General features: G+C 37.6%; 1 protein-coding gene across 2 annotated transcripts in view; it reads left to right on the forward strand.

Moving 5' to 3' along the window:
- The window catches only part of LYPD6B (LY6/PLAUR domain containing 6B), a 51,626-nt gene extending 36,775 nt beyond the window's left edge, over nt 1-14,851 (forward strand). For both annotated transcript variants that reach the window (XM_052793451.1, XM_052793450.1), the window contains exons 2-6: nt 6,878-6,959; nt 8,259-8,412; nt 9,553-9,651; nt 10,575-10,705; nt 12,155-14,851. In XM_052793451.1, coding sequence (XP_052649411.1) covers nt 8,298-8,412; nt 9,553-9,651; nt 10,575-10,705; nt 12,155-12,319 — 510 coding nt within the window. In that variant the 5' untranslated portion in view covers nt 6,878-6,959; nt 8,259-8,297 and the 3' untranslated portion in view covers nt 12,320-14,851. The remainder of the gene's footprint in view (nt 1-6,877; nt 6,960-8,258; nt 8,413-9,552; nt 9,652-10,574; nt 10,706-12,154) is intronic.
- The last annotated feature ends 10,030 nt before the right edge of the window (nt 14,852-24,881 follow it).

Below are 24,881 nucleotides of genomic sequence, written 5' to 3' on the forward strand. Positions count from 1 at the left end.
CTTTTCTCTCACAATGCAACAGAAGGCTGACTGAGGCTGTTCAAATAACAAATTGTGCCAAATACTGCTTGTGGGTTATAGTTCTCAGCTAGTGAAAATTGAGATTTGCTTTTTGCTGTTTTCAGCTGTCTGGATTAGAGTGTCGATTGGAAGTAAATGCCATCTTACACTAGGTCAGATTGGATGGGTCAGCAGTTTATTAAGCCTAGTTCATTTAAAGCATTTCAAAACAAACGAATTACTCTTAAGCCTTTTATGTTTGTAATTCTGTAAGGAATTGAAACAGACTTTGTTAGTACTCTTAGAAAAATAAAGCCTTTTTCTCCTTCTCCCCTTTCATCTCTTGCTTTGCAGTGTTCACATATCTCTGGACATATCTTCCAAATAAATCTTTCCTTAAGAAGACAATGCTGTAAAATATGCATGTAGACATATTCTGCCATGTATATTAAGATTTTCCTAAAAGGCATCACCAAAAGCACTCTCATCAGTGCTAGCTTCTCTGCTCACGCTTTGGTGGCAAATAATAGGAGTGAAAAGTTCAACTGGGAGGGGTTATAGAAACCAGAGTACTGCAGAGAACCTTGGCTTGGAAATGGGATTTTCATCATCTCTTCTTCATTAGTGGTTGTACCTCAAGTAGAAAAATCTTCATCCGTAATTTAGGAAGCCATATTTGAAGTATCCGTTGCTTCAGAGTGGAGCAGTCTGAGATTTTAAAGAGAAAACTGGGGGGAAATGCACAATTTGGGTTCATCTACTGAGAATTACATCTGCAAGACTATTTGCTTGAGATGTTATGTCAGCTCGCGCAGGGCAAGGCAGAGTAATGAGAATTGCTCAAATACTTGATCAGTTTTCAGTGACTGAAAGTATGTGCCTTAGAAATGTGGAAGAGTAATGTGGAAAAGGGGGAATTTTGCATACAAAACATTTTTCAGAAGTGTAATCAGTGACACTATGATTAATTTTCTGTTCAAAACTAGTTATCTTACACTGCTGGTAACGTTATATGTGACGTATGACACTGAGCTGCAGTCCAGCTCTGTAGGTAATGCGATTTCAAGGAAGGTTCTTTTTATTGTCAGTTGGATAGTTACTCCTGTAGTAGATTCTGTATTGACTTGACAGTAATCAGAATTTCACTCTTCCCCTGCCTCCAGGACATTTGCAATGCAGATCAGTCCTTTTAATAAACATAAACACGATGTAGGCTATGAAAATATAACCTGCAAAAGATTTCTGCTTTTAAAGTTCCATTTACGATAAGGAATTTAATTCAGATACGTGTATTTCTTAGAAATGGGACTTCCTAGCTCTTGAAATGAGTTCAGGTGCTTCTGAACCAAAGGTTCTTCTCAATGAGCTCAATATGAAGAGAAACTCTTTGTTCTTCACAACCGATTTTTAAACTTAATGCATTCAATAGCAGGAGTTTGTTGTTGCGGTTCCCCGGACATGGTATAGCACAACTAGGAACTGCTGGCGTTTCTCCAGAAGCATTTGCAGCCATTCCTGGTGCATTCAAGGAGATGATTACATTGTTTATGATTTCAAGGATTGCGTAGTAACAAAAAGCTGATATAAACATGAGGCAAAGATAGTATCAGACAAGTACGAGTGCTATAAATTTCACACATTAAACCCCGCCAATATAAACCAGTGGTTGACTCTGTGTGGGTTTTTTTTTCAATTGCAGTGCACATTGGTTTGTGTTACTGTCTTAAACTGGCATAAACTGGTGGCGGAAGGGCATTACTGACCATTTTCTTATTACTGGGAAAGTGAAGGCAAAATAGTCCCTCTACTGTTGTGTTACTGTAGAAAATGTAGTTTTACATGGTTTTAGTGAAGTTTCCTGCTATAGGAAGTTAAAGGACATTTTGCCATGAGAGCTTGGACCCTGACACTCAGTACAATAAAACTAGACAAAGTTAGTTTACCTTTTCTGCGTATTCTTTCAGCGGAAAATGTGAGTTTGTATTGGCACATATGTGATACCAAACCCTTTGTGACTTGGGAAAAGGTTGCAACTAAGACTGGAGGAAAGGGCAGGGGAACTCATATTTTTTGCACCCATTATTCTTTCTAAACAGCTGGGGAAAAAACCGCCAAGGTAGTGAGATAACGACCAAGAGTAAAGAAGTGAAGGCTGATGTCAGAGAATTCACTCCAGACATCAGTGTCAGGTAAAAGAGCATGCTTTTCAGGTTTATGAACTCAGCTAGTGCACAGCTTAAATCTTAGTTTTGAAATGCAACTGAATGTGAAGCTTGTGAAAAATGTTCTTTGTGATGCAGAAACTGTCATACCTTCTAATTTGTCTGATCCTACAGGGCCATTCTAGGTTCAAACAGGTTCTGGTGAATTTAAGATTTGACGTAGGACTGCATGCAAACACTCTTTTCTCCTAGCAGGTCTTTTCTGAGCATATCTTGATTTGACATTTTAATTTGAAAGGGAATGCAATATTTATTTCACAAATGGAAATCATATATGTTCTCATTTCTGTTGTCTAGAGTGTCTTATGTTTTATTGCCTAGAGTAGTGTATGTAGCTTTATGGCATATGTAACTGTGTATATTGGGCATAGTTTATGTTAGAAATAGGATTTCACTTGGAAAAACAGGCCTTAAAACCAAGGCATATTTCTGAGGCTGAATTTAACTGTCTGAAGACCTTCATTTTCCATTTAATAATAACTAATGGATGGTATATAGAAATATACAGATATCTCTTGATTTCACTGGACCAATGTTATTGTTGTCCCACCTCTCTCATGTTCTAAACTAGGTCTTGAAGAACTTCATTCTTGTGCAACACGCGGTAGTATTACCTTGTAGTCTTGCTGAATGTGACTAACTTTAGCTTGGCAGGAATAAAGAAGTCTTTTAAATATTGACTGTGGTCTGGAGCTAAACTTGTAGAAGGATACGGAAAATCAGAATTTTGTCTTCTACTTTCAGCTGGTTGGGTGTTCACTGGGGCCTTTGGCTCATGTAAACTGGGGTCCCAATAGCTTGTCTACAGAGAGGTAGGTCTGCTTAACTTCTATTCCACCATTTGTAGTGAGGCCTAACTAGTTAATAATGGTCTGATCCACTGAGGTATTTAACAAAATATTCTGTAAAATTAATATTGTTAAACTGATTTTTACCGAAGTGCTTTGATGAGCTCAAGGAAAGAAAAAGCGCTGCTTATTCCTATAATCTCTTTTCTCTAGAGTAATATTAAGTTCCTATTTCCAGTCTTGCACAGGTGGGAGAGAGAGAGATTTAAAACAGTTGCACATGTGATATATAGAAGCTGTTACAAGCTGAAGTGTAAAACTTTTGGTCATCCATAGCTTTGACAAAGTGCAGTTCTTTGAGGAAATTATATACTTGCAGAAGGGAATAAGAAACTTATCTCTCATTAATGGATTTTTAGATAGAATAAATTACTTTCCAAAGATGATTAGGGATTCTGAATTTTAAAATAAACGTCAGTGCTCAAGACTAGTTCTTGCTGAGCAGTTTTGGCTATAAAAGGAATGAGATGTAATGCAGTTTTCATTCCACGGATCTTCTCTTTTGCATGAGCTTAAAAACAAATATATGTTTTATCCTTGCAAATGCTTCACTTCAATGGTACTGCTCAGATTTATCACATTAATCATACATTATTTTTTTCAAAGTCATTGCAGTTGTATGTATCGTGTAGTCATACACCTCCACATCTGGCTATCGGTTTGCATCACAACTTCCCATGCCAGCATTATACCCCAAGCTAAATGATGCTGTCATTACCAGATCTGTGTGTGTTTTACTTTTGTAAGATCTTAGATAAAGAACTCTATAATTTCTTGTAATTAAGACCAAATTTAATTCCAGGCATGGTTAAGTGTGCTGTGGGTGAGATAAAGAAATGTGTTGTGTTTAAAAATAAAGTTGATAACTTAAATTTTATTCTGTCAGTGTTACTAGTTGCAGATGTCTGTCAGTGTAACGTAAAATCTGTTTTCCTGTGTTATTCTGTACTAATGATAACATGCTGTAAGGCAAAAAATCAGAAAATAGAGACTTCAACTCAGTAGATAAGAAAAGGTAGAACTTGTATAACAAACAGGTTTAATTTGCAGATCTGTAATAGTATTTTGGCATTTTTTAATACTCAAAATATTTCTTTCTCGCCCCCCCCTTCTTTATTTTAAATGTGGTCCACCTATTTCCCAAAGAAAATGAAGGTTTTCTCTTATTTGTTCTATCCACTTACTCATTCCCTGAGTTTTGAAGTGGTGGCTTACAGATCAAATTAAATGGTCTCCAGAGGAATGAGAATGGCAGTATTTGTCTAAGAAATGGGGAAGACAAGAAGCTAGTTTTGTCCTTTTAGATAAGTTGAAGTGTCAGTTTTGGCCTTTCTGATTTGTTGTAGGGAACACCTGATGATGTCAGGTGTTGATTTTAACTTTTTCAGCCCTTAACATACATACCTTTCTGCCTATGTATTTCTAACTCTTATGTCCTGAAGTGGTATTTAACAAGCTTAACATAAGCATTTGCAATTATCTAATAGCACCTGAAAATTGCTTACTAAATGACAGGAGGAAGTTTCATTTGCATTCCATATCTGATGTTCAATCTGCTAATCCTCCACAGAGTCTGCCAGGAAAAACAATGCAGACAGCCTTGAATTTTATTAAAATCAGAAATCAAGCACGCTGCTTCCTACTCTTCTATTACACACTGCAAGATAAACCTTAAAACCTCCTGGAATATATTAGTTATTTTAGCTGTTGTATTCCTCATTGTTTTCTTGAAATGTGCTTTAGTTACAAGTTCTTCACAGAGCATACATTAACAGCCCTTCCCTCTTGGGTCTTCTTCCCTCACCCCAGGAAAGCTACATCTCCATGTTTGCTTTTGTTTATAGAAGTTAATCTTCCGTATTGTGACAGTTTTTTCCTTCATTAATGAGAGTTCCTAATTAGGCATAATGAAATGTTTACTCATGCTACTAGATAATATTATATGAAAGCACAACAGAGATAAGAGGCTATGAAGAAAATAAGCATTTTAAAGATTTTGGATAAGCCATTTTTTTTGCCAATGTTTTCCTATTTTATTTGAGAATGACTTCTGGTGCAGCTGTGTAACTAAGACTATGTCAAACAACATCCATTATTTATTGGCCTGGTTAGCAAACAAGGACACCTTTGACTACAGCAAATTGTGAGGTCAATTTACTGCGCTTTACAGCAATGGAAGACTAGGGGTTTTGTATTTATATTCTCTAAAATTTTCCATTTGGCATGAGCTTCTCTGGGGAAAGCAATAGGAACTTGGGGGAAGGGAGCAGGAGAGAGCTTGAATTTGTAGAAAGCTGGCACAAGGGTAATTGTGCCTTTTATTTGCTATCCAGGTGCATCAGATCAAGTTACAGACCAGCCTCCCCATAAAGGCAAATTTTCCTCAACCTAGTAGAAACTGCAGAAAATACATGTTAAGGAGATAAATTTTGCAACTGTTATGCATTTAAGTGATTCAAATACCCTATCTTCCTACAGAGTAAAATTGGAAGAATTAAATGCTATTGAGCTGCCTGAAATACACTGAAATTTGCTACTTGATTAAAACTGGCTTGCCAATTTAGAAGTAACTTGCTTGTGCTATTCAAAGGGCATAAATAGAGCTATTTTGCAAGGGATCCGTGAAGAAGGATGTTGGCACTAGAGGCACAAAAAAAAGATTCTTCTCATAGTTTTACCAACAACCCTCAAGCAGCCTCTGTGCATTAAGGGCCTGATGCTGCCTTACTGGAGTCAGTGAAAACTGGATCTCTGATCGTCCAGGGACACAAGAGCAAGGTAATTAGGATCAGGAAGGTGTGGTTCTAAAAACTGGTACCTACTTGTAGTGGAGTTACTATATTTTTAACTCACATGTTGGCATCGGTTTCTGTACTTTTTATTTTATTTTATTTAAAAAAAAAATGAAATATGTAGCAGTTCTGATTTTGAGCTAGTACTTATTCTGCATGGAAAGCCACTTTATGGTGTCCTAGCAAAGGATACAGAGACTGAGATAGTACAGAAAGATTACTCTGTCACTCCCTCCCAGGGCTTGGGGACCAGCTTATCCTGGCACAGGGACTAGTAGCTTCCGAACAGGCTTGGTTTACTCCAGCGTTCCTGGCTGTGCCATCCACTTGTTTCTGTCTTCCTCCGAGTGGAAAGGCTGAGCAGGGGGAGGTAGGGAAACATGTGTCAGCACAGTAAAACTCCACCTTGCTGTTAAAAGTAGCTTTAATCTCTTTCCGCAGAGCAGTGGGATAAATGGGATGACTGTAGGAATGAGGGGCTGTACTGAGTCAGACAAACGACTTGTCGTTCCGCGTTTGGACTCCAGTAATGGATGACAGGAGATACCTATAGGAAAGAATAGGAAAGGACAACCTGTAAATAGAGTGTCAGGAGGGATGTGTCTTCTACATCAGAAAAAGGGGACATTACTGCAGAGCTGGCTAATTCAATAATGCATAATTGCATTTCATATTCTGTGCTTTGGGGGTATTTTTATTTTCAAATGGCCACGTACAAATTCTTCTCTGTATGGGGAACAAAGATCTCTTAGGTTAGCCTTTGTGCATCTTTAGCTGTTAATTTTTTCTCAGATTGGCTATTTTCATGGAAAGTATAATTTTATAGAAGTTATGCTAATGTATTTTGCTTCCAGTACCTATGACATTTTGTTATTACATTGACTTTAACGCTTCAACTCATTCAGAATAATGGTTATGTTATTAATGAAGGGGTTTGGTGCACATACAGCGTTTCAGCTAATTAGTTCCTTCAGGACAGAATTGATGATGATCTGTTGCTGTTTGTTTTCCACAGATTCTTCTTAATCCTGGGCTATAGTCAGAAGAAATCTGGACCATCCAGAGAAAATAGTCTTGGAGGTACATTGCAAGTAGAGGTATGCTGTGGCTTTCTCAGTATCTACTGAAATACATTCATAAAGCCATGATTTAAAAAACAAATCTTAAGTAGGATGGCTAAATTCCCAATGCATAAAGTTGAACTTTCTGTTGATTGGTTTGTTGGCAAAACCATCTTTCAAATAATTCCTGTCTGTGTCAGCTGGAAAAACAAAACAAAACAAAAAAACAACAGGAAAAAGAAGGAAATCCTTTGACTTCTCTGCCATGGTCTTGAGTACCATTTTCAGTTCAGTGCTTGGATTCACTCAGAGCTTCCTGCGCAGGCGCAGTGTACATCTACATAGGCCTGTGCAGGGGTGCGCAGAGAGATTTCTGAATGAATGCACTTGGCAGCTCAAAGCAACGTCTCTGGTTTGGCGGGAGCCTCCACTCCAGCTTGTTTCTCCTGCTAGGATTTTGCATGGGCGGAGTGCCATTTAAGCTGATTCTGCTTTTTAATATCTGAACTAGGTCTCCAGTATCACTGCAGTTTGCTATGCATACCTGTGTGTGTATATGTATGTGTGTACATCTAAATATCCAACTGACCAAAATGTTCATTGATCAGTTCTTCTCTATAAAGCCTTACCAAAGTACCTAGGCGACCCCAAATAAATGTGCAAAGCACACCCAAAACATGTATCTCATCTCTCTGAACGTTCTACTTTGCAGTTCTCCAAAACTTGTGTACCATCACCAGGCATCTTCCTTAGCATTTCCTTGGTATGCACTTTAAAAAGAAAGAAATCTCATTTACACTCATGATCTTTGATGCTGTGCCACTGATAAGTGCACTTACAATTCAGATGAGGTAGCTTATCTGAAGTCAACAGGCATACGTTGGTCTATATCGGATAAGGAATTGGTCTTGGGTTCTAGGCTGTTGGTGTTAAAAATGACATTTTTCTGCATTTTGCTTTCTGTAATGGTATTGTAATCCTGTCTGAAGTAGGATATAAAGGAGCTCGGTTTTGGTGTTGATTTTTAGGAATGCTTACGAGGAATCTATAAGGTTGACATTGCTTAGAAGGACACATAGATTAAAGAAAGAATGTTAACTTTTTTAAGTTTGTGGAAATTAAAGTACTCTGTACAGGATCCTGGCCAGCAGAAGGCAGTAACCGCTCAGCTTTGCGTTGTTCATCATTGCGTGCTTGCTTGCATTAGCCATCTTCACAGTATAGATCTACGGACTGAATTTTCAAGGTTTCAGGAGTAGTTCATAGGAAATTTATTGTTCTACATGCTCAGTTCTTTATGATTTCCCCTAATAATGTGTTCCCTTTCTTTCCTAGGCCTAAGAGTTTTGCTTTTCATGTACAACAATACTCAGCATGTTGTTATTCTATCACATGCTAGCCAGAGCCTTTCTTCCGTTCTTCATCCTGTCAGGAAATTGGGTTTCAGCTGAGAACATCAACTTTTACAATGTGAGACCTCCACTAGACCGTAAGTAGACAGTTATGCTTTTTTTGTGTATGCAATTGTAGCTTAACATAGTTAATTGTCATATTCTTTCAATCCTTTGGTTTTTAGGTGTTTGTCGTCTTCAAACGTGAAGGATAAAAAGTTTAAAATAAAACTTTTGCTTTTCAACCCAGAGCAGTTTAGTTTACTTCTAAGATTTTATAAGTTGACTGCATGAACACAAACAATTGCATGCATTGCTAAATTAAAGAGTGCATGAGGGCTTTCACATTTGAAGTGCTTTTGTTATATTTTTCTGTCTCTGAAATGTCTTCCTACAGAGCAAATTATGCAGTGGATTTCTCATAAATAATAGAGAACAGATGTTTTTGTCTTTTATCTTGTTGGGGTTTTTGTAAGGGAAAGAATAGGTGTGCTGTACGCAATTAATTCCAACTCAAGGTAATTAAAAACCTTGTGAGACCTGTGAAGCCAGTTGTCACTAATAGCATCATTTTTTTGCCTCCTATCTAGCACCACAAGTGTTCTATCCCTTCATTTAAGGGGAGAAGATTTTCATTACATGTATCATCAGAACAGTCAGTACAGCTAGGTATAATAGGTATATATGTGCATCTAAGGAACTGTGCATCTTAAAATCATTTATATATTTATATAATGTAAATAAGATTTTTAAATAGTCCTCAGAGAGATCCCTTTGTCAAAGGGATCAAACTTCTCCAGAGTTGGAGATCAGGATCTGAAGCTGGTTTTGAAGATGTAGTTTTCCATCAAAGGCATCAAAAGCCATTTGAATGTAGATTGTGTTTGTGTATCTGTACAAACATACATGCGGATGTAGTATCATGTGCATACATATAAGAAGTTCTCTGTTTCCTGTTTTTCCCACCACTACTTAAATGGTATTTTGGATTGAGAGAGAATGAAAACAGAAGGAGGTGTTTAAAGTTCAGGCATAGCAAAACCAGTTAAAAATGTAAAAGCTTTCAACAAAACTTATTTCATATGTTTTATTTGTCTAACAGTGATGTATCATTGAAAATATGTAAATGTATGTAATTTTTTTAAGTATATGTGTGTACAAGCACTTAGAGTATTATTTTGAACATTTTATTTTTTTCTTAATACTTGCAAACTTACTATATTTTAATACTTTTAAAGCCACTCCGTTTCCAAACAGTTTTAAGTGCTTTACCTGTGATAATGCAGTGGACAATTACAACTGTAACAGATGGGCTGAAGATAGATGGTGTCCTGAAAGTAAGTGCGTCTGTACTAAGGAGATTCTTTATGATAGTTAAATTTGCTTCTCCCTGACTCAGCCATCTTGTAGAAGTCTAACTGAATAGGATTAACATGCCAACACAGTGGTGCCCTCAGTTATGTTATTAGTAATGCTGAATCATACGATTTCTGCTGAGGTGAATATTTTGGCCATTTCAGAGTGCAAAGCAACAGTAAAAAATTATTTATATCTATCTATATATGTATAAAACATTGTATATAATATATAATACATTATTAATATAGTAGTTAATTTATTGTTAATATATCAATAATATATTAATTAATTTTATATATATGTGTGTATATATAGCTATGTGTTTCCTAGGAATTAATTTTAAAGATGTTTAAAAAAAACTTAAGAATTGTCTTTGTAGCCTCATCCCCTTCCTTTTGGATAACATCCCAAGTTATAATGGTCTCTCTAGGCTATATGCTTGCTTGTGAGGAGCACGACCTGAATAACTAGGGATCATACTTGTATAGGAGAATGATAGATACATAGAAAAGAATGGAAATATGTTTCCTCATTTTTCTTCGCAGTGATATTCACAGTAACAGTGGGAAAGGGGAAGAAACAAACTAAAGGAATGAGGAAACGTCCGAAACAAAAATTCAAAAAAGAGTAGAGAATGGAAGATAAACATGTAGATTATAGTGCTAATTAGTAGTTTAAATGATAGCAGCCTTTCTGGAGGTTAGTAGGGTCTGTTAAGCTTAAGATTTCATCACTAATGAATTTCTTGCTAAATGGTATTTTGATCAAGTTGAAAAATGGCTTTATACAGCCCAAATAAGTAATTTTTGTAGGAATATTTTGCTAAACTGTGTGAGGTTCTTAAACCCTGTAAAAGAATGAATACTTTATGCAAATAAACATTTTAAATTTTATTTTGTAGATACTCAGTACTGTTTGACAGTTCATCTCTTCACAGACCATGGGAAGAGTACATCAGTCACCAAAAAATGTGCTACTGGAGAAGAATGCCATTTTGTAGGCTGCCACCGTCACAGGGAAAGTGGCCACACAGTAAGCACTACTCTTTGTATAAGAGCAGCACATTGGTTTTGAGGTTTGCATTTCAGTACTTGTTTTTCCTGCTGAGCCGAAGAGGATGTGCCAAGATATACTCTGCAGTATTTAACAATAGAAATCAAATTTCTGCAACAGAAGCATGACTACCCCTTTCTTCCTACTTTCTTATTTGTGTTGCTATGAGACAGGATGTACTAACAACTTCTAAAGAAACACCTGAGCTTTCTGGGGCATTGCTAGTGTGTACCCAATGCATTGGCCTTGGTTTCTGAGTTCTGAGTAAGGTGCCCAGGTAGGCTATGCAACCTGCACCGATGCCTGTGGTGCTGCGGCTGTGTCACTGTCAGCCCTTGGGCAAGCCAGACTGGGAGTTCGGTACGCCAGTCATGTCTCTGCGTAGCATAGCTTGGATAACACTGCACGGTACACAAAGCAAGACTGTATTTGTCCACGAAGGCCATCCTCTTAAGCAAGATACAACTGAGGTTTTTGTTTCATGGCAAAAAGCTAGAACTGCTGCCTTCTCTCATCCTTAGGAAGCTAGGTAAAAGTTTATGCTTAATAATCAAGCATATCCCACCAAAGTATTATTTACTGCAGTAAAGTATTACCCACTAATTCCTTAATAGTTGCGAAGGTCAGTTATGTTATTTTTAACATGAAAGATTTCAGACACCAAAAATGAGGCAGACAACATCCATGCTAAATATAAAAGGATCTCTATGTTAGCTGAGTCGACTTCCATTGTTTTCAACAGGTTTTGGTGAACTGAGGGCATGAAATGACTATGCAGCCTACCTTCTGCCACAATTTATCTTAGAAGAGTTCTTGTGCCTTTGGATTAGATAAAAATTGGCATTCTCTTGGCTTTTCTAGTAAGGACTGTCAAGTAAGGAAAATTATTTTCAGATTCCCTCCCAAAAATCAGCTGTGTCAGTGGTTCTGTGGCACTAGAAAACTGAAAAAAGAAAGTCTGAAGTTCAGCATGCAAAGCTACACTGAATACAAAAGCTTGAGGGGGAAAATGGATGGGAACAGAGTTTTTGCAGTCAGAATTTTTTAGCTTAAAAAGCTGAAACTTGAAACATTCAAATGCACATTTTTAGCTCATGTGTTAGAAAGGGGAAGTGGTGGAAAGCTTTCTCCATTTTCTACAATGTTAGTGAACTTGTCAGTACAGCTAACGTGGCTGTATTACATCACATCACAGTTTCAAAGCCCAGTGACAGCACTAGGTGATAAGTTACTCTAGGAAGGCTGTGCTGCATGATTTGGAAGAGAAGTTGTAGCATATATGCTCCATCTGCTGCCTTGGGTCAGGCTGCCAGGTGGAAGCGATGAGTCTGTTTAGCTGTAATCTTTGCAACCAGTTGAAAGAAGTTATATCTCTCAAAGCCACTGCTGAATTACTCTATGTCCAGTGATCTCCTTTTTTCTCAACAGGAATGTGTTTCTTGCTGCGAAGGCATGATTTGCAATGTAGAAATACCAACCAATCACACAAATGCAGTATTTGCTGTATTGCATGCCCGGAGAACATCGGATGGCAGTGGGCGGACAGTCAACATGGCAGTGCTTGTATCAGTCATGATGATCACGTTGTTGTGATGCAGCATCTTCCCGTTATATCTGCTTGAGAGGGTCCGCTTTTCTGTGGGCGATAAGAAACTGTAAGAAGATTGTTACAGTATGTGCAAGGAGAAATCACTGATGCTTCTTAATTACGGAAAATGTAAGGGGACAGTGAAAAGGCAAGTGTACATCATGAAGTCCTTGGATATTTTAGTGAAGATACTTCATATGGCATGCAGTATTTAAAAAAAAACAAAACACAACAACCCACTGGTTGACTAGGTGGTGGGGTGAACTCAAGTTATTATAATTCACTATGTTATGATGAAAATGCACATATGCTTGGCATGTTTTTTGAACAGAGAAAAGTGTCTGTAGACAATCACTTTCCCAGGTGAGATAAAAAGGAACTTTCGATGGGCGATGTGCCAACAGGTATCTCAATGGAAACTGGTTTTAAACTGGTTTTCGTTGTGCATAAATAACATGGAGTTTCTTGTCTTGATCAACAGGTGTATTTAAGCTTATCCTTAGTTATGGTTTTCATAGAGAACATGTATGGTTTTCATAGAGAACATATATGAGAGAATTTTTTTTTCTGTTTTGATCAGAGCTATCATTTCTACTGGAAATAATACAAAATAATACTTTATATCCTTCTTTTCTGTAAAATGTTGTCTCACACTCAGATTTTAAAACAGTGTGAAGTTATGTAGAATTTCTGTCTAAAAATTATGAACTGTTTGAGCACCTAAATCAGAATTCCTTTCCCTTCCACAAAGGGATTATTTTCTTGCAATAGAATCTCACCCCAGCTGAATCTTTGTCTTTGTGATATTGTTCAAAGTGGTGGTAACGCCATGACTTTGAAATTGCAACTTTGGTCAAGCAGCTACATTATCATAAAAATTGTAAGTGGGCATTTGGTATAAGTAAGGAGAGAAGTCTGCTGTGTTCTCTCTTGATTTGCAGAAGTTTCTCCCAGAAATGTTACTGTCCATGATGGATCTTCGACTTGTAAGTCAGCACTGTTGGATACCCCAGACCTCTGGACATCATTGTTATGTAGCTTTGCCGCCCCCATTTGAAAAATTTGGGCCAAGATTCTATTTTTCATTACAATATTGAGGGGTTTAATGTGGTTTATTTGCAGTTTGACCATTTGACTCCTTAGGTTTTAGATGCCTGTTTACCAGTTAGATGAACAGCTACAAATTTGACAAATAATAGAGTTTAGATTACAGTTAGACGTACTAAAACCTTCTTTGTTTTCCTGTGTAAACCTTGTGATGCAGACCAGCATAAATGAGCCACTTGTGTGAACTCTCACACCTTCTAGCACAGAACAGTGCTTTCCAGGGCTCTGATAGATCAAGCTGTTATAGACTGGCCTAAACACAGTCTTTAATAGGTCAGACTTACAGCGTCTGCATTGGTTACTTCATTAATGCTTATGTTCTTTGCACTGCAAACGCCCTGATTGTAGAGACCAGCAGGTACTGATATTATAGGACTTCTCAGTATGGTTTTGTGTGATCCAAAATCCTAACAAATTTCAGCTGCTCCTGTTTGCCCAGTTGCGTTTCTTCCAACTCCTTGCCATCTTCATAAACTTTCTCTGACAACCTAAGATACTGTAGCACAGCTAAGGATTTCACCCAGCAGGGTTAAAGAACTGCATTTCACTTTTTTACATAAATATTGGCTTAATTATTTGCTGTCTTATATCGCTAAATGTATTTAGACTAGCAACTGAAAAACAGATTTTGAAATGTTTTCAGTTTCGTTTACATTCTAAAATTGCCTACACAATGTTTTTAGAATATATAAATATGTCTAAAAGTCAGTCTGTGATTTGTTGACAGGCAATTGCATAGTTTCAAAAATTGGATGGGAACACTTTTTCCTTGCCGATGCAAAATACCTCTCGCTGTCTAAGTCAAGGTTTTCCAAGCTCTGGGTTCTGATGACCATTGCTGTGCCATACAACAGGCCAAGATGCTGAGGATGTTTTGAGGAAATTTTTCCTTTGTTCAGTGATCACCTCTAGGTAACATCTATAGTATTAATCTTGGTGTCAGACATAGTACATTCAATGTTTTTCATCATTAAACATCTTTTACTACACGATCTACAGGGTGCTTGAACTTTTTTCTTGTGGGAAAATCATTCCAGGTTTGCTGTCTGCTCAACGGGGAATTCCTTAGTAAAGTGAAACCAGTTGTCTTCCACGTTTTGGGTCTCGGTATTTTTCCTGGTTTTGCCTCTAAGCACTAGGTGCTCCCATAATTCAGTTTCTGGGAATAATTATTGCAATCTTAACAAGGCCTTAAAGTGCCCTATAGTCTTATATTAATTTACTGTAAATAATTTCCAATAATCTAAGTGCTGACATTTTTTTACACTGCAAATGCCATTCCAGAGCATTTGGGAGGCCAGGGCGACCCTGGAGAGCTGCCCAGAGGGAGGGCGCAGGGGCAGAGGAAATGGGCTGCAGGTTCCCTGCAACTGCCAAAAGACCTTTTGGGAGGGGAGGTCTCTGTCTGTTTGTTTTTCTTGGTTGAACATCTTGATACATCAATACCTTTGTTATTGCAAAGTTTAGGACTGTTGTTTCTAGAAAAATGAATATGCAAAAGCTGTTAATGCAATGTTAATGCTGCACAAATAGGCACTTGGCTGAAGAAATATAGAATTTAAGAGTGAATATCAATTTTACCCTTTGCTGCTTTTTATGTATGTAAAAACCTGTATGCTTCTGCTTACATTTTATTTTAGGCCAATGTTAAATGCTAACTTTGTAGGAACAGCAGTATGTGCTGATTATTAGAGAAAATAGTGCTAAAATTCACCAGAGTGTGTATTTTTGGCATGACTAATGATTGACTGCATAGGCAATCTGAACGTTAATTTATGGTAGAATGTTTATATTTTATTAAATAGATTCAGGTATCAGCTATATTTTCTCTTCAGATATCTGTCTGAAGTACTCACTGAGGAACTTACAAGAGTATTATTTGATTCGAGAAAAACAATTTTCAGGCACTCCATAATGTATGTATTTCATGCATCTCGATTTTGGTTCACAGATGTTGTACCTTAAATACGTATGACTTGCTAATGCCTAAATTAACCACGCAACTAATGACGTTTCTGTAAATGCACATCCATAACTTTATATGCAGAAATGTGTTTGCTAATACTTCTGTGTACATCCAGCTTCCAACAATAACATGTTAAATACTGTATTCTCACTCAGTAATGGGGCAGGTGTTTATCTCCAGAGACAGCAGGCACTGGCTAAAATCAGTGGGTGCCAAACTCGCGTGCATTCAGGGGCAAAATGGTCCCCTTGTGTTGCCCTTAGAACCTGAAAAGAATTCATAAGTAACAGCAAGTAGATCAATTTTTTGCAGTCGAGGAAAGGTAAGTGTCATTTTGTGATCTATATGTGTAATGTTGATTTTTTTTTTTACATTGCACTGGACAGTCTATAGAAGATTTATTTTTAAAAGCTTAAATACAGAAAAACTTCTTCACTATTCAATGTTGGTTTGTATGATGCTTTCTGACTGCAGTGTTACTGTTTTAAATCTTCTCCAGAAATGGCACTTTTAATTAAAAATATTAAAACATTTGCTGGTGGAAAATGTTTGTGGTGAAAAAGATAAAAATACTTTTGCTGCTTAAGACAACAAGACCAGTTGTTGGCATTGGGGAACCTGTTGAGCTGAAATTGCACTGAGGGCAGATTCTGCGGCTCTTTCTCTTCTGATATATGCTAGAAATTCACTGAGGGGCAGGCTAGGAGGTATCCTGAGCACAGCAAGGTAGGAGGGATGTGCAGCTGACCGAAACCATGGGGGCAGCAAGCCTAGACAGGAGAGCACTTGAGCCCTGGGGCGGGCAGGGGGGAACAGATCGCTATTTTGACTTTCCCAGTTGGTGTAATTGTTTCCAGGGTCATCACATTTTGCATGGGATGGAGATCCCCTTTTCCCCAGGCAGCGTAAGTCAGAACCCTTTTAATGATGTGAAAGAGCTCTGCCACTTCAGAAAATGGAAATAGGGAGAAACTGTTCATCTCTACTTGAGCCAGCTGAGAGGGATGCCCCTTCTCATCGGTTTCTCATGTATATGTTAGACTCAGTAAGCGTGCTGCAAATCAGCAGTTGTGGATTTAATTACAGTTTCTAAGTGACAGTCACCCTTCTTTCCTGGCTTTGCGTTGCAAGGCGTAGCAATGTAAACGTAGCTTTACATTGCATATGTAGCTCCATTGAAGAAAAGATCACAGGTACCATTATGGATAATATATGTGTGTATATTGGTATATCCTGGGAAGGCTGCCTGTTAAACTCCTGCTACAGCTAAGGAAACACTGGCAAAATCTTAGTTTAAATGAAATTCTGTCATGGCTTCAGTATGGTGTATAATTTTGTTGTCTTTGACTTTTACCAGCAGTGGCTTCAAGAATCTTTACCAATGCCAATCCTCCCTTCTTGGAGGGCAATTTATCCTGATAGAGACATGCTGTGCCAAGAGGCATTTAAAAGGCACAAAGAAAACCAGATTTTATTTGCATTTCTGAAAATGTGATTGCTGTAATCATTAGTAAAGTAATTTTAAGTATAGTTTTGTAGTATTTAAATTGAAAGAAACTTTTACTATTGCATTTCATCAGAAAAGTGTCAAAGCAAGCAATGTGCTTCTACACAGGCCTCTTAACTTACCAGAAAAATTGAAGTCCAGGTGCAGGTTAAAAATCCAATTTAAGGAAACGAGCAGCACACAGTCAAGTCAACTCACTTAAACAGGACAAAATGCCAATTTCAGATTTTTGTAGCAAATACCATCAAAAGAAGATTTAAGATTAAAAAAAAATTTTAAAAATCTAGCTATTTCAGAGCACAAAGCCATTTCTGTAGAAAACATTTGTTTGTTTAACATCTCTTGACTCCAGAAGAAGCCCTGTAAGATGTGTGTGATTTTTGTAGTGCTTGCTGTTTGCAGGTGTTTCAAATTGAGAAAATAAGGCCAGCAGCCCTCTCTTAAAAGGAGCAGAGGGAGCTTATTTCCTGCCCCCTTCACCCCAGTACCTGTTTCTGTGTTCTAGCTCTTGTATTTGGGCAGGATAATCTGGAGCAGGAACAGTTTATTGAGTGCTTGAGGATCTTTCTGGTCTTCGCATCTCCTCTGTTTTCAACTAAGGAGGAAACTTGTCAGCTGTGGAGCTCAGAGGAAAAGGTAGGGTTATTGTTGCTCCCTGTAGATTTAGGGTTTGCAGTGATACAGGTCAGTGCAACCTTGATGGAGAAACAGTGTCAGATTTGCAGCTGGGGCAAATAACAGCCTGGCCAAAAGCCAGGCAAATGATGTAAATAAAGGTCAGGACAGTTTAGCTTCCTGCAAGAATAAGGCAGGCCCCAGGTAACTAATTAGTCTGACTTATCTCTCTGCAGAAAGTATGTGTCTGGTGTTTTGTATGAACTTTTAATATCATCTGTTCTGCTGTTGTCTTCAAGAAATTAAGGAGATGCAGAAAAACAGCTGTAAGTTTGGGGGAGAGGGTTGAAGAACATAAAAGAACGAACGTGTTTAGTATTCACACTTCATTATTTTAGATTGTTTAAATTTTATGGTGATTTGGTAAGGTCATTTTTAGCATCGTTGTCAGTACTGTATTAAGAAGCTGCTGTTAAAGGAGGGAAAACTGTAATGTTTGATGTTTGGATAGATTTATGCTAGGAGAAAGGTAACATTGTTATATAGGGGTTTAAAGGTCACATTGCACAGTTCATTTGTGTTAATTTGTCCCAGTCTTAGCATTTATTGTTAGGGGTTTTTTAATCTCTGCCCTTTGATCTGTTCCACTGTAACCAGGGTAATATGGTGCTGTTCTGGAATGGGAATGCTGTGGCAAAATGAACTGTATTAAGTAGAAAATACATATGTGAGTGGAGGTGGGCTAAACAGAATATTAAATAAGGTGAAAAATAAGTGAATGACAAGTTCACTTGCAATTATTTTCACTGAATTTATACAAAATATGTCTCATGTCATTTGAAGAAAGTATGTATGTTTTAGGTCTTACAAGCTGTCATAGTGTTTCCTCAGGGTTTTAGTTTCACAGATTCCTTTGTATGTTCCCCCTACCCTGAAAAAGAAAAAAATAATCTCTTGCACATGGCTACATCCCACAAACTTGTTACAAATGGCACTTCCTTACTGATCTTAGGCTTTCCCATGTCCGTTTTTGGCTAGGATTCAAAGAATTTGTTAAGAGTAGAGTTCCCCACAATGCACCCACACTAAATGAAGGATGAAAATGGTTGATCCCAAACTGTTCAGATTTAATTTGTGGCCAATCTGCAAAGGAATATAAAATCTGAAAGCCTGTCATTAACAGGAGGAAGAATAAGCATGAACTCCAAGTTGTGGTCGTAGCTAAGTATTTTCAAATCAATTGATTGTATTTGTCAGATTGACTTGGTTATCAGCTGGCTGTAACACTACAATTTTAAATATACTCTTTATAGCAAAGTACTTCTTGGTGTCTCTTTTAAAGATATTGCATTCTTTAGATTTTTGCTTTTCTGGGAATAATCAGAAATGAACATTGCCAGTTGTGTTCATTATTGTGAACTACAGGGAGAAAATAGTTTTGCAGAGTGCAAATGACTGGATGCCAGCAACTATGAGTAGACATGAGGAAAAAATTCTTCCCAGTGAGGGCCAGAAAGATTTTTCAGAACTAAACTGGATAAAGTCCTAAGCAACCTAACGTAGCTTCTAAGTTATCCTTGCTCACAGCAGAAAGGTTGTGCCAGAGACCTTCAGAAGGTTCCTTCCAGGCTTATTTCTTTATATGATTCTGAGTTTGTACCAGAAACTACATTGCACCTGATTTTTCTTTCTGTCCATCTCTCTATTTGGTTAAGTGTGCATTATGTAGCATTCATCACAGAGAGGTCCTCAGAGTACTTTTTACTGAATTTTGCCTCTTGAGAATGCAGGGAACGTATTATCCCCATTTTAGACTGAGGGATTCAGGCAAAGATTTGCTCAAGATTTATGTTGGGGAATGGTTTTACTACAGGCACTTTGAGGTGAGAGGAGTGAACCAAGTGCTGACTTGAAGACTTTTGTGGCTGACTTTTCTCCCGTCTCTTATTCTATCATATTAGAAATGATAACCTGTCTCCTGAGCTATAGCCAGAGTCCTAAGTAGCAACTATCCTTCTGCTTATTTGCCGTTTTGACTTATAATGCAGTTGTCAGATATTGTTGTGGTATTTTGCAAACACTTGGCTTTTCCTTATGCCTGGTTAACATTGATGCATATAAAGTCATTTGTGCACATCTAAATGCTTATCACACACTATAACTACTTTATTTTCTTAAGGGGCGGAATAGATATTTCTGTATGTATAGTGATACTTTTAATACTTTTTTTTTCCCTTGCTGAATGCAGATGGGGTACAGATCACTGGGAAATCAATCATAAAATACATTTTTTGGTTTGCTTTGTTCTTTGATGGACTAGTATTTCCAGCCCGATATACAGTTCCTTCTTCTCTGTTTAACTATGGAAAAAAGAAAATGCTGCCAAAGAACCATATGATACATAAATGGTTTCATGAGATGTGTTTGGAAAAGCCTTTTTTTTTTATGACCTGGGAAGGTCTTAAATACTGTGAATGAATGCCTTGTTCCGTTGAAGTTGAAGGGAATTTTATCATGGTAGGACTGGGACTTTAACCAGTATATATATGGTCATTGCTCACATGTAGGTGTTGTTGTGCAGTTAGGTAATTTATATTATTGCTTTGATTAAATAGGAGAAATATATATATTGGCCTGCAGTAAATTATGCTGGAGCTTAGTCATGGTGATGTGATCATTAGGAAGGACTTTTTAAAAGACCCAATTACTTTAAATAAGATTGGCTGCAGACGATATACGTGCTCATTTAATTGTTTCTTGCAGCTGAAAAGATTTGTTTGAAAGTTGGCCTGTGAACTGATAGCCAAAGTGGCAAAACAAAGGTTTGGGTTTTTTTAAAAATAAAAGCCTAATTGTCACCACTGTTGAAATGCTGCATAGATCTGACTGGACGTAGTTTTAAGAAATAACAAGAATCAGGCATATGGCTTACTTTAATGTTAATAAGATTAACAGTGCAGGAAATCTTTAGAAGTTTAAAAACTGGCTTGATTTCAGGAAAGAAAATTAAGTAATCTGAAAGCAGAAAATTCAAAAAAATGTGATCAGAATTGCATTATTCTTGGAGGTTAATTTGAAGGTCTTCCTCAATGTCTCCAGCTTGTAGCCATGATCTTGTGGGCTGTGATTCTTGCTGGGAAAAAAGGCCAGCTCTTTTTGCCAGGTCCTTGTTGTCACTTCACATTCTCTTAAGTTTGGACTCTGTCATCGTTGTGATCCCACAGAGGTCTTTCTCAAAGTGTATTCTCTGGGTGTGTTCTGGGATCCTTTTGGAAGCTAAACTTTCAGTTTAATGAGCATTTTAATTCCCGTGGAGCACGTGGGGATGTGTGCTTGTCAGCTCTCATGTTTCCCAAACTTGTCAGACCTCTCCCCCCACGCTCCTTATGGGATGTCATTTATTCACTGTGCAAAGCACTCCCTCCTGTCCTTTTCCTTCTAGAATGGTGTGGACAGAGGAAAATGTAAAAAAACCAGTGGTTTCAGTTTTCCTTTTTTTTTTTTCCCCCCCCTGTTGTTTGGTTGGGTTTGAACTTATTTTATGGTAATAGCAGCTGTGAAAAGCAGTGGGTGCCTCAGCCTGCCTAAGCCATTTTAGGGAGATAGAATATCAAAATGTAAACAGCCTGGGCAGTTGACAGACATGAAAAATACAAAATCTCTGTTGAATGGAATAGACTATACAAGGATTTGGGGTCTGCAGATGTTTCTGTTAGGGTTTGATCTGCAGCTGAGGATCATCACACAGATCAGCTGAGGTTGCAGCATGGAGTGGGTAAATTCATTTATTGGAAACTCATGAGCTCTTGAGTAAAGAGTTGAAAGACTGAAGACTCGCAATCCTCTTTGAAGATTATAGTGAGATTTGAGGTAAAGAGTAAAAGTCATATAGAAAAAGTAAAGAAGCCAAGCAAAGAGCAGTTAAAAATGCTGGTGATATGGTGTGGGGGTTTTTGTTGTTGTTGTTTTCCCTTATGCTTATTCCATAAGGCTATATGTATCATTGTTACAGGCTAGCCTGGCATTTTAAACCACTGCTGTGTATGTCACCTTTTAACTAAATGAGGTCACAGGTGCTTTATCAGAGAACATGCAGTGTGTCCTGCATTCTGTTAGACCTCAGTGACACAAACCAGTCCAATGTACTCATTACCTACAGTGTGCTTTTTGTCAGGACTCGTCTCCATTTGAAAATTAATGCTGATATAGGTAGGCTGTTAGGCTAAAGCACAGCAACTCTACCTAAATAATCTTGTGGTAATCTTGTTTACTGTAGTCCTTTTACTAGGTACAGGTAAATTATACAGGAATAAGGCAGTGTGTCCCCACCTGATCTTAATCAGCAATGACTAATGATGAACTCCTGTGTAGGCAAGTTTGTAGCCTCCCTGGAAATGATTCCCAGTTATTCTGTGATTAAAGTATTCTCCACTGATGCATTTTTTTTAAAATACTTTTTTTTTGTTTTCTTATTCAGGCATAAGAATAATTTTATAGAAATGATGAAGATCAGGAGAATATGGTTGCTCTCTCCTCTTGCTATTTACCATCTGCCAATAAGTACCTTGTAAATGCTGCTCCTGGACAGAGTAACACATCCTGAAAGCCATGTGCATGGGGAAGTGTGTACTATCCAGACACACAGTACTCCCTTTGGATCTATGGCCTCTCCAAGTATCTTTCCTGTTTTCAAACTTGTTTACTTAAGCTGCATAAAATGGATTTTCAGTGTAGGGCTTTGTGGTGTTTATCAAATGGTGAGGTGATTTAATCCCAAGGATCCAAAGATGTGCAGATGTTTAAATCCAGAAATGAAAATGGTAGTGTTATTTGCTCTGTAAAGGGCAAATTACTTTGAAAGCGCTTGCCTCCAATATTAAATATCTGATGCATTTCTTCTATTACCGAATCTGCTTTACGTTTCGTGTATTCAGCACTGAAAAAAAAAAAAACCTGGAATAATGCCTATTCGCTTGCTTTGCCTATTGTGTCTTCTGATGAAGAGAGATCATATCCATAATGAGATTTTGCTTTGCTAAACTCAGCAATGGAGATAATATGTAAGTATTCTTGCAACTATGCTTTTTTTTTCTTTCATGAATGCCAGTGAGCTTACAGTAAACAGGAGATGTGCCTTTCGCAGAACCTGGGAAGGTGTTGTCCGCTGCGCACTACTAGAGTTCAATCTTGAATACTTGAAAGTAGAAAATGCATTACTATCGTCGATTTAAGAACTGTGCTGAGTTCAAATGCTTTCATTTAGTGTGAGAGGGCAGTTGTTATGCATAGTCAGCCCCTATTGGCAGTAAATCAAATTTTTTAGAAATGTCTTGTGGAGAATGTTATATTAATGAGTTTTCCCTGCAGAACCCCCCAAACTGGGACATCATTCCTCTAGTCTGGAAAGTGGCCCATGAAAGTTGTCAGTAAGAAGGAATTCCTGGAATTAATGTTTTTCTCTTTGTTCTTGGGTCAGAACAGAATATGGTGGGGGGGCTTGGTGGGGTGTTTTTTTTGTTTTGTGGTTTTGGTTTGGTTGGGTTTTGGTTTTTGTTTTTTTTTTGAAAGAAATTTATTTTGCCTTAATGGAGAATGTGGGACCTGAATTGGAAGAGATTAGAGAAATTGTTGCAAAGCCTGCTCCTGGTTCACTTCCATCTTGTTAAATGGTGTTGGGATTTATCAGGGACAAGAAGTAGTGGGGAGAATAAAACTACTTTTTAAAAAAAAAAAAAAAAAAAGAAATATAGATATGCAAAAGATTCTAATATATTTCTAGATAAGATACTGAAGTAGGAAATGAAAGTTATGCTATCTCCTCCATAGTTAATATTATACTTTACATAAGGAAAGCCAGCTCTAGGCCTATGAATCACTTTATACCTTTTGAAGTTGTCAAGTAAGGGTTTAGGGGCAGCTTAATTGGTGCCTTAGGACTTTTACTGCCTGAATTGCCAGGATAATGCATATGCAAATGCATAACACCCAGTCATTTGAGGATTACCATTTGGTTCAAGAGGACAGTTGCCCTGCCTAGTTATTGTGTGCATATTGGCACTTGTTCAAGTTTGTTTAAAAAAATATATATATCCTTCTCATGGAAACCATACTTTACTAATGAGCTTTTCTATTGTGTCATTGTTCACAATTTGCTTACCAGCTTGTTTTTAGAAAATATCATCTCTTGCTCCCTGCAAGGAAATTTACTGCTACTTTACACTAGAGTAAACAGAAAGAATAGACTGAATTGAAGAAAAAAAAAAAAAAAAAAAAAAGAGAGATTTCAGAAAACCCCATCAGGATATCAGGAATTAATAATGACTGTTACTTTTTTAAAACCAAAGTATCCTTCTCTACTCTTTGTACTTCAGCTCCTTACAGGATTTTTTTACTAGATTGTTTAGAACTGCAAGTAACAATTGTTTACAGGAAAGCTGATTGTTTGCTTGTTTTTAAAGGAATATTATTTTATTATAATCCCATGGCTAAACTAACTTGTGCATTTGCAGGCAAGTTTCAGAGGGCTTGCTTGAACCTAATTTTTGTTTTCCTTTTGGTGTTTCCTTCAGCTGATTGCTAGATAGTTTTCTTCTGGCTGCCTCCTCTGAAACTGTAAATGGGTGCATTCATGCCATAAAAACACAATAAAGCATGTTTAAATAAAATGCCCCTCCCTCCCCCCCTTTGATTCAGAATTTCTCTGATATATTTATCTTGGCTTTTGGTTAAACACAGTCTGCCAAAGCCAACAGATCTGATCTCTAAGGTGAGCAGGGTACGGCTGCAGATCATAACATCGGAGGGACTATGAACTCGATACCATTGACTGTCTACCTGTTCCACTTTCCGTAAGTAAACACGTAATCCGCTGACCTAATATACTGTGTCTGAACCAGATTAAGAAACTGTCATCTTTACGGGAAGAAAGTTTTGGAGAATACGCCCTTCCCTTACATTCTGGCTCTGCTTTGAGCCAGGGGCTGGGCTGGGTAAGCTCTGGAGGTCTCTTCCAACCTACATGATTCTTGATGGCTTATCGGTTTGGGGAACATCTTGCCGTTCTCAACTTGAAGTCTTAAAGGAAGAAATACTTATCTTTTTTAGGGCAATTGTGAAGGACTATAGTGACTTATCATTCTGTCAGGAAGTTCATTATTACTGTGGCTGATGTAGGTAAGCATTTAGCTTTAAATCATTCCTGCCATAGAGTGTTAATTACAAGTTAAACTCTTTGCAGGTTTTACGACCTTATATGTTGGTTTTTCATGCATTGATACTTCTGGTCCTTAAAGCCTTGTAGAACAACCCCTTAGACTCTGGTCTTATCAGACACCTAGAAAACAGCATAGCAGGCTCAGTAAGAAATCCGTCT

This window comes from Harpia harpyja, chromosome 7, assembly GCF_026419915.1.
Source record: "Harpia harpyja isolate bHarHar1 chromosome 7, bHarHar1 primary haplotype, whole genome shotgun sequence".
Classification (NCBI taxonomy): Eukaryota; Metazoa; Chordata; class Aves; order Accipitriformes; family Accipitridae; genus Harpia; species Harpia harpyja.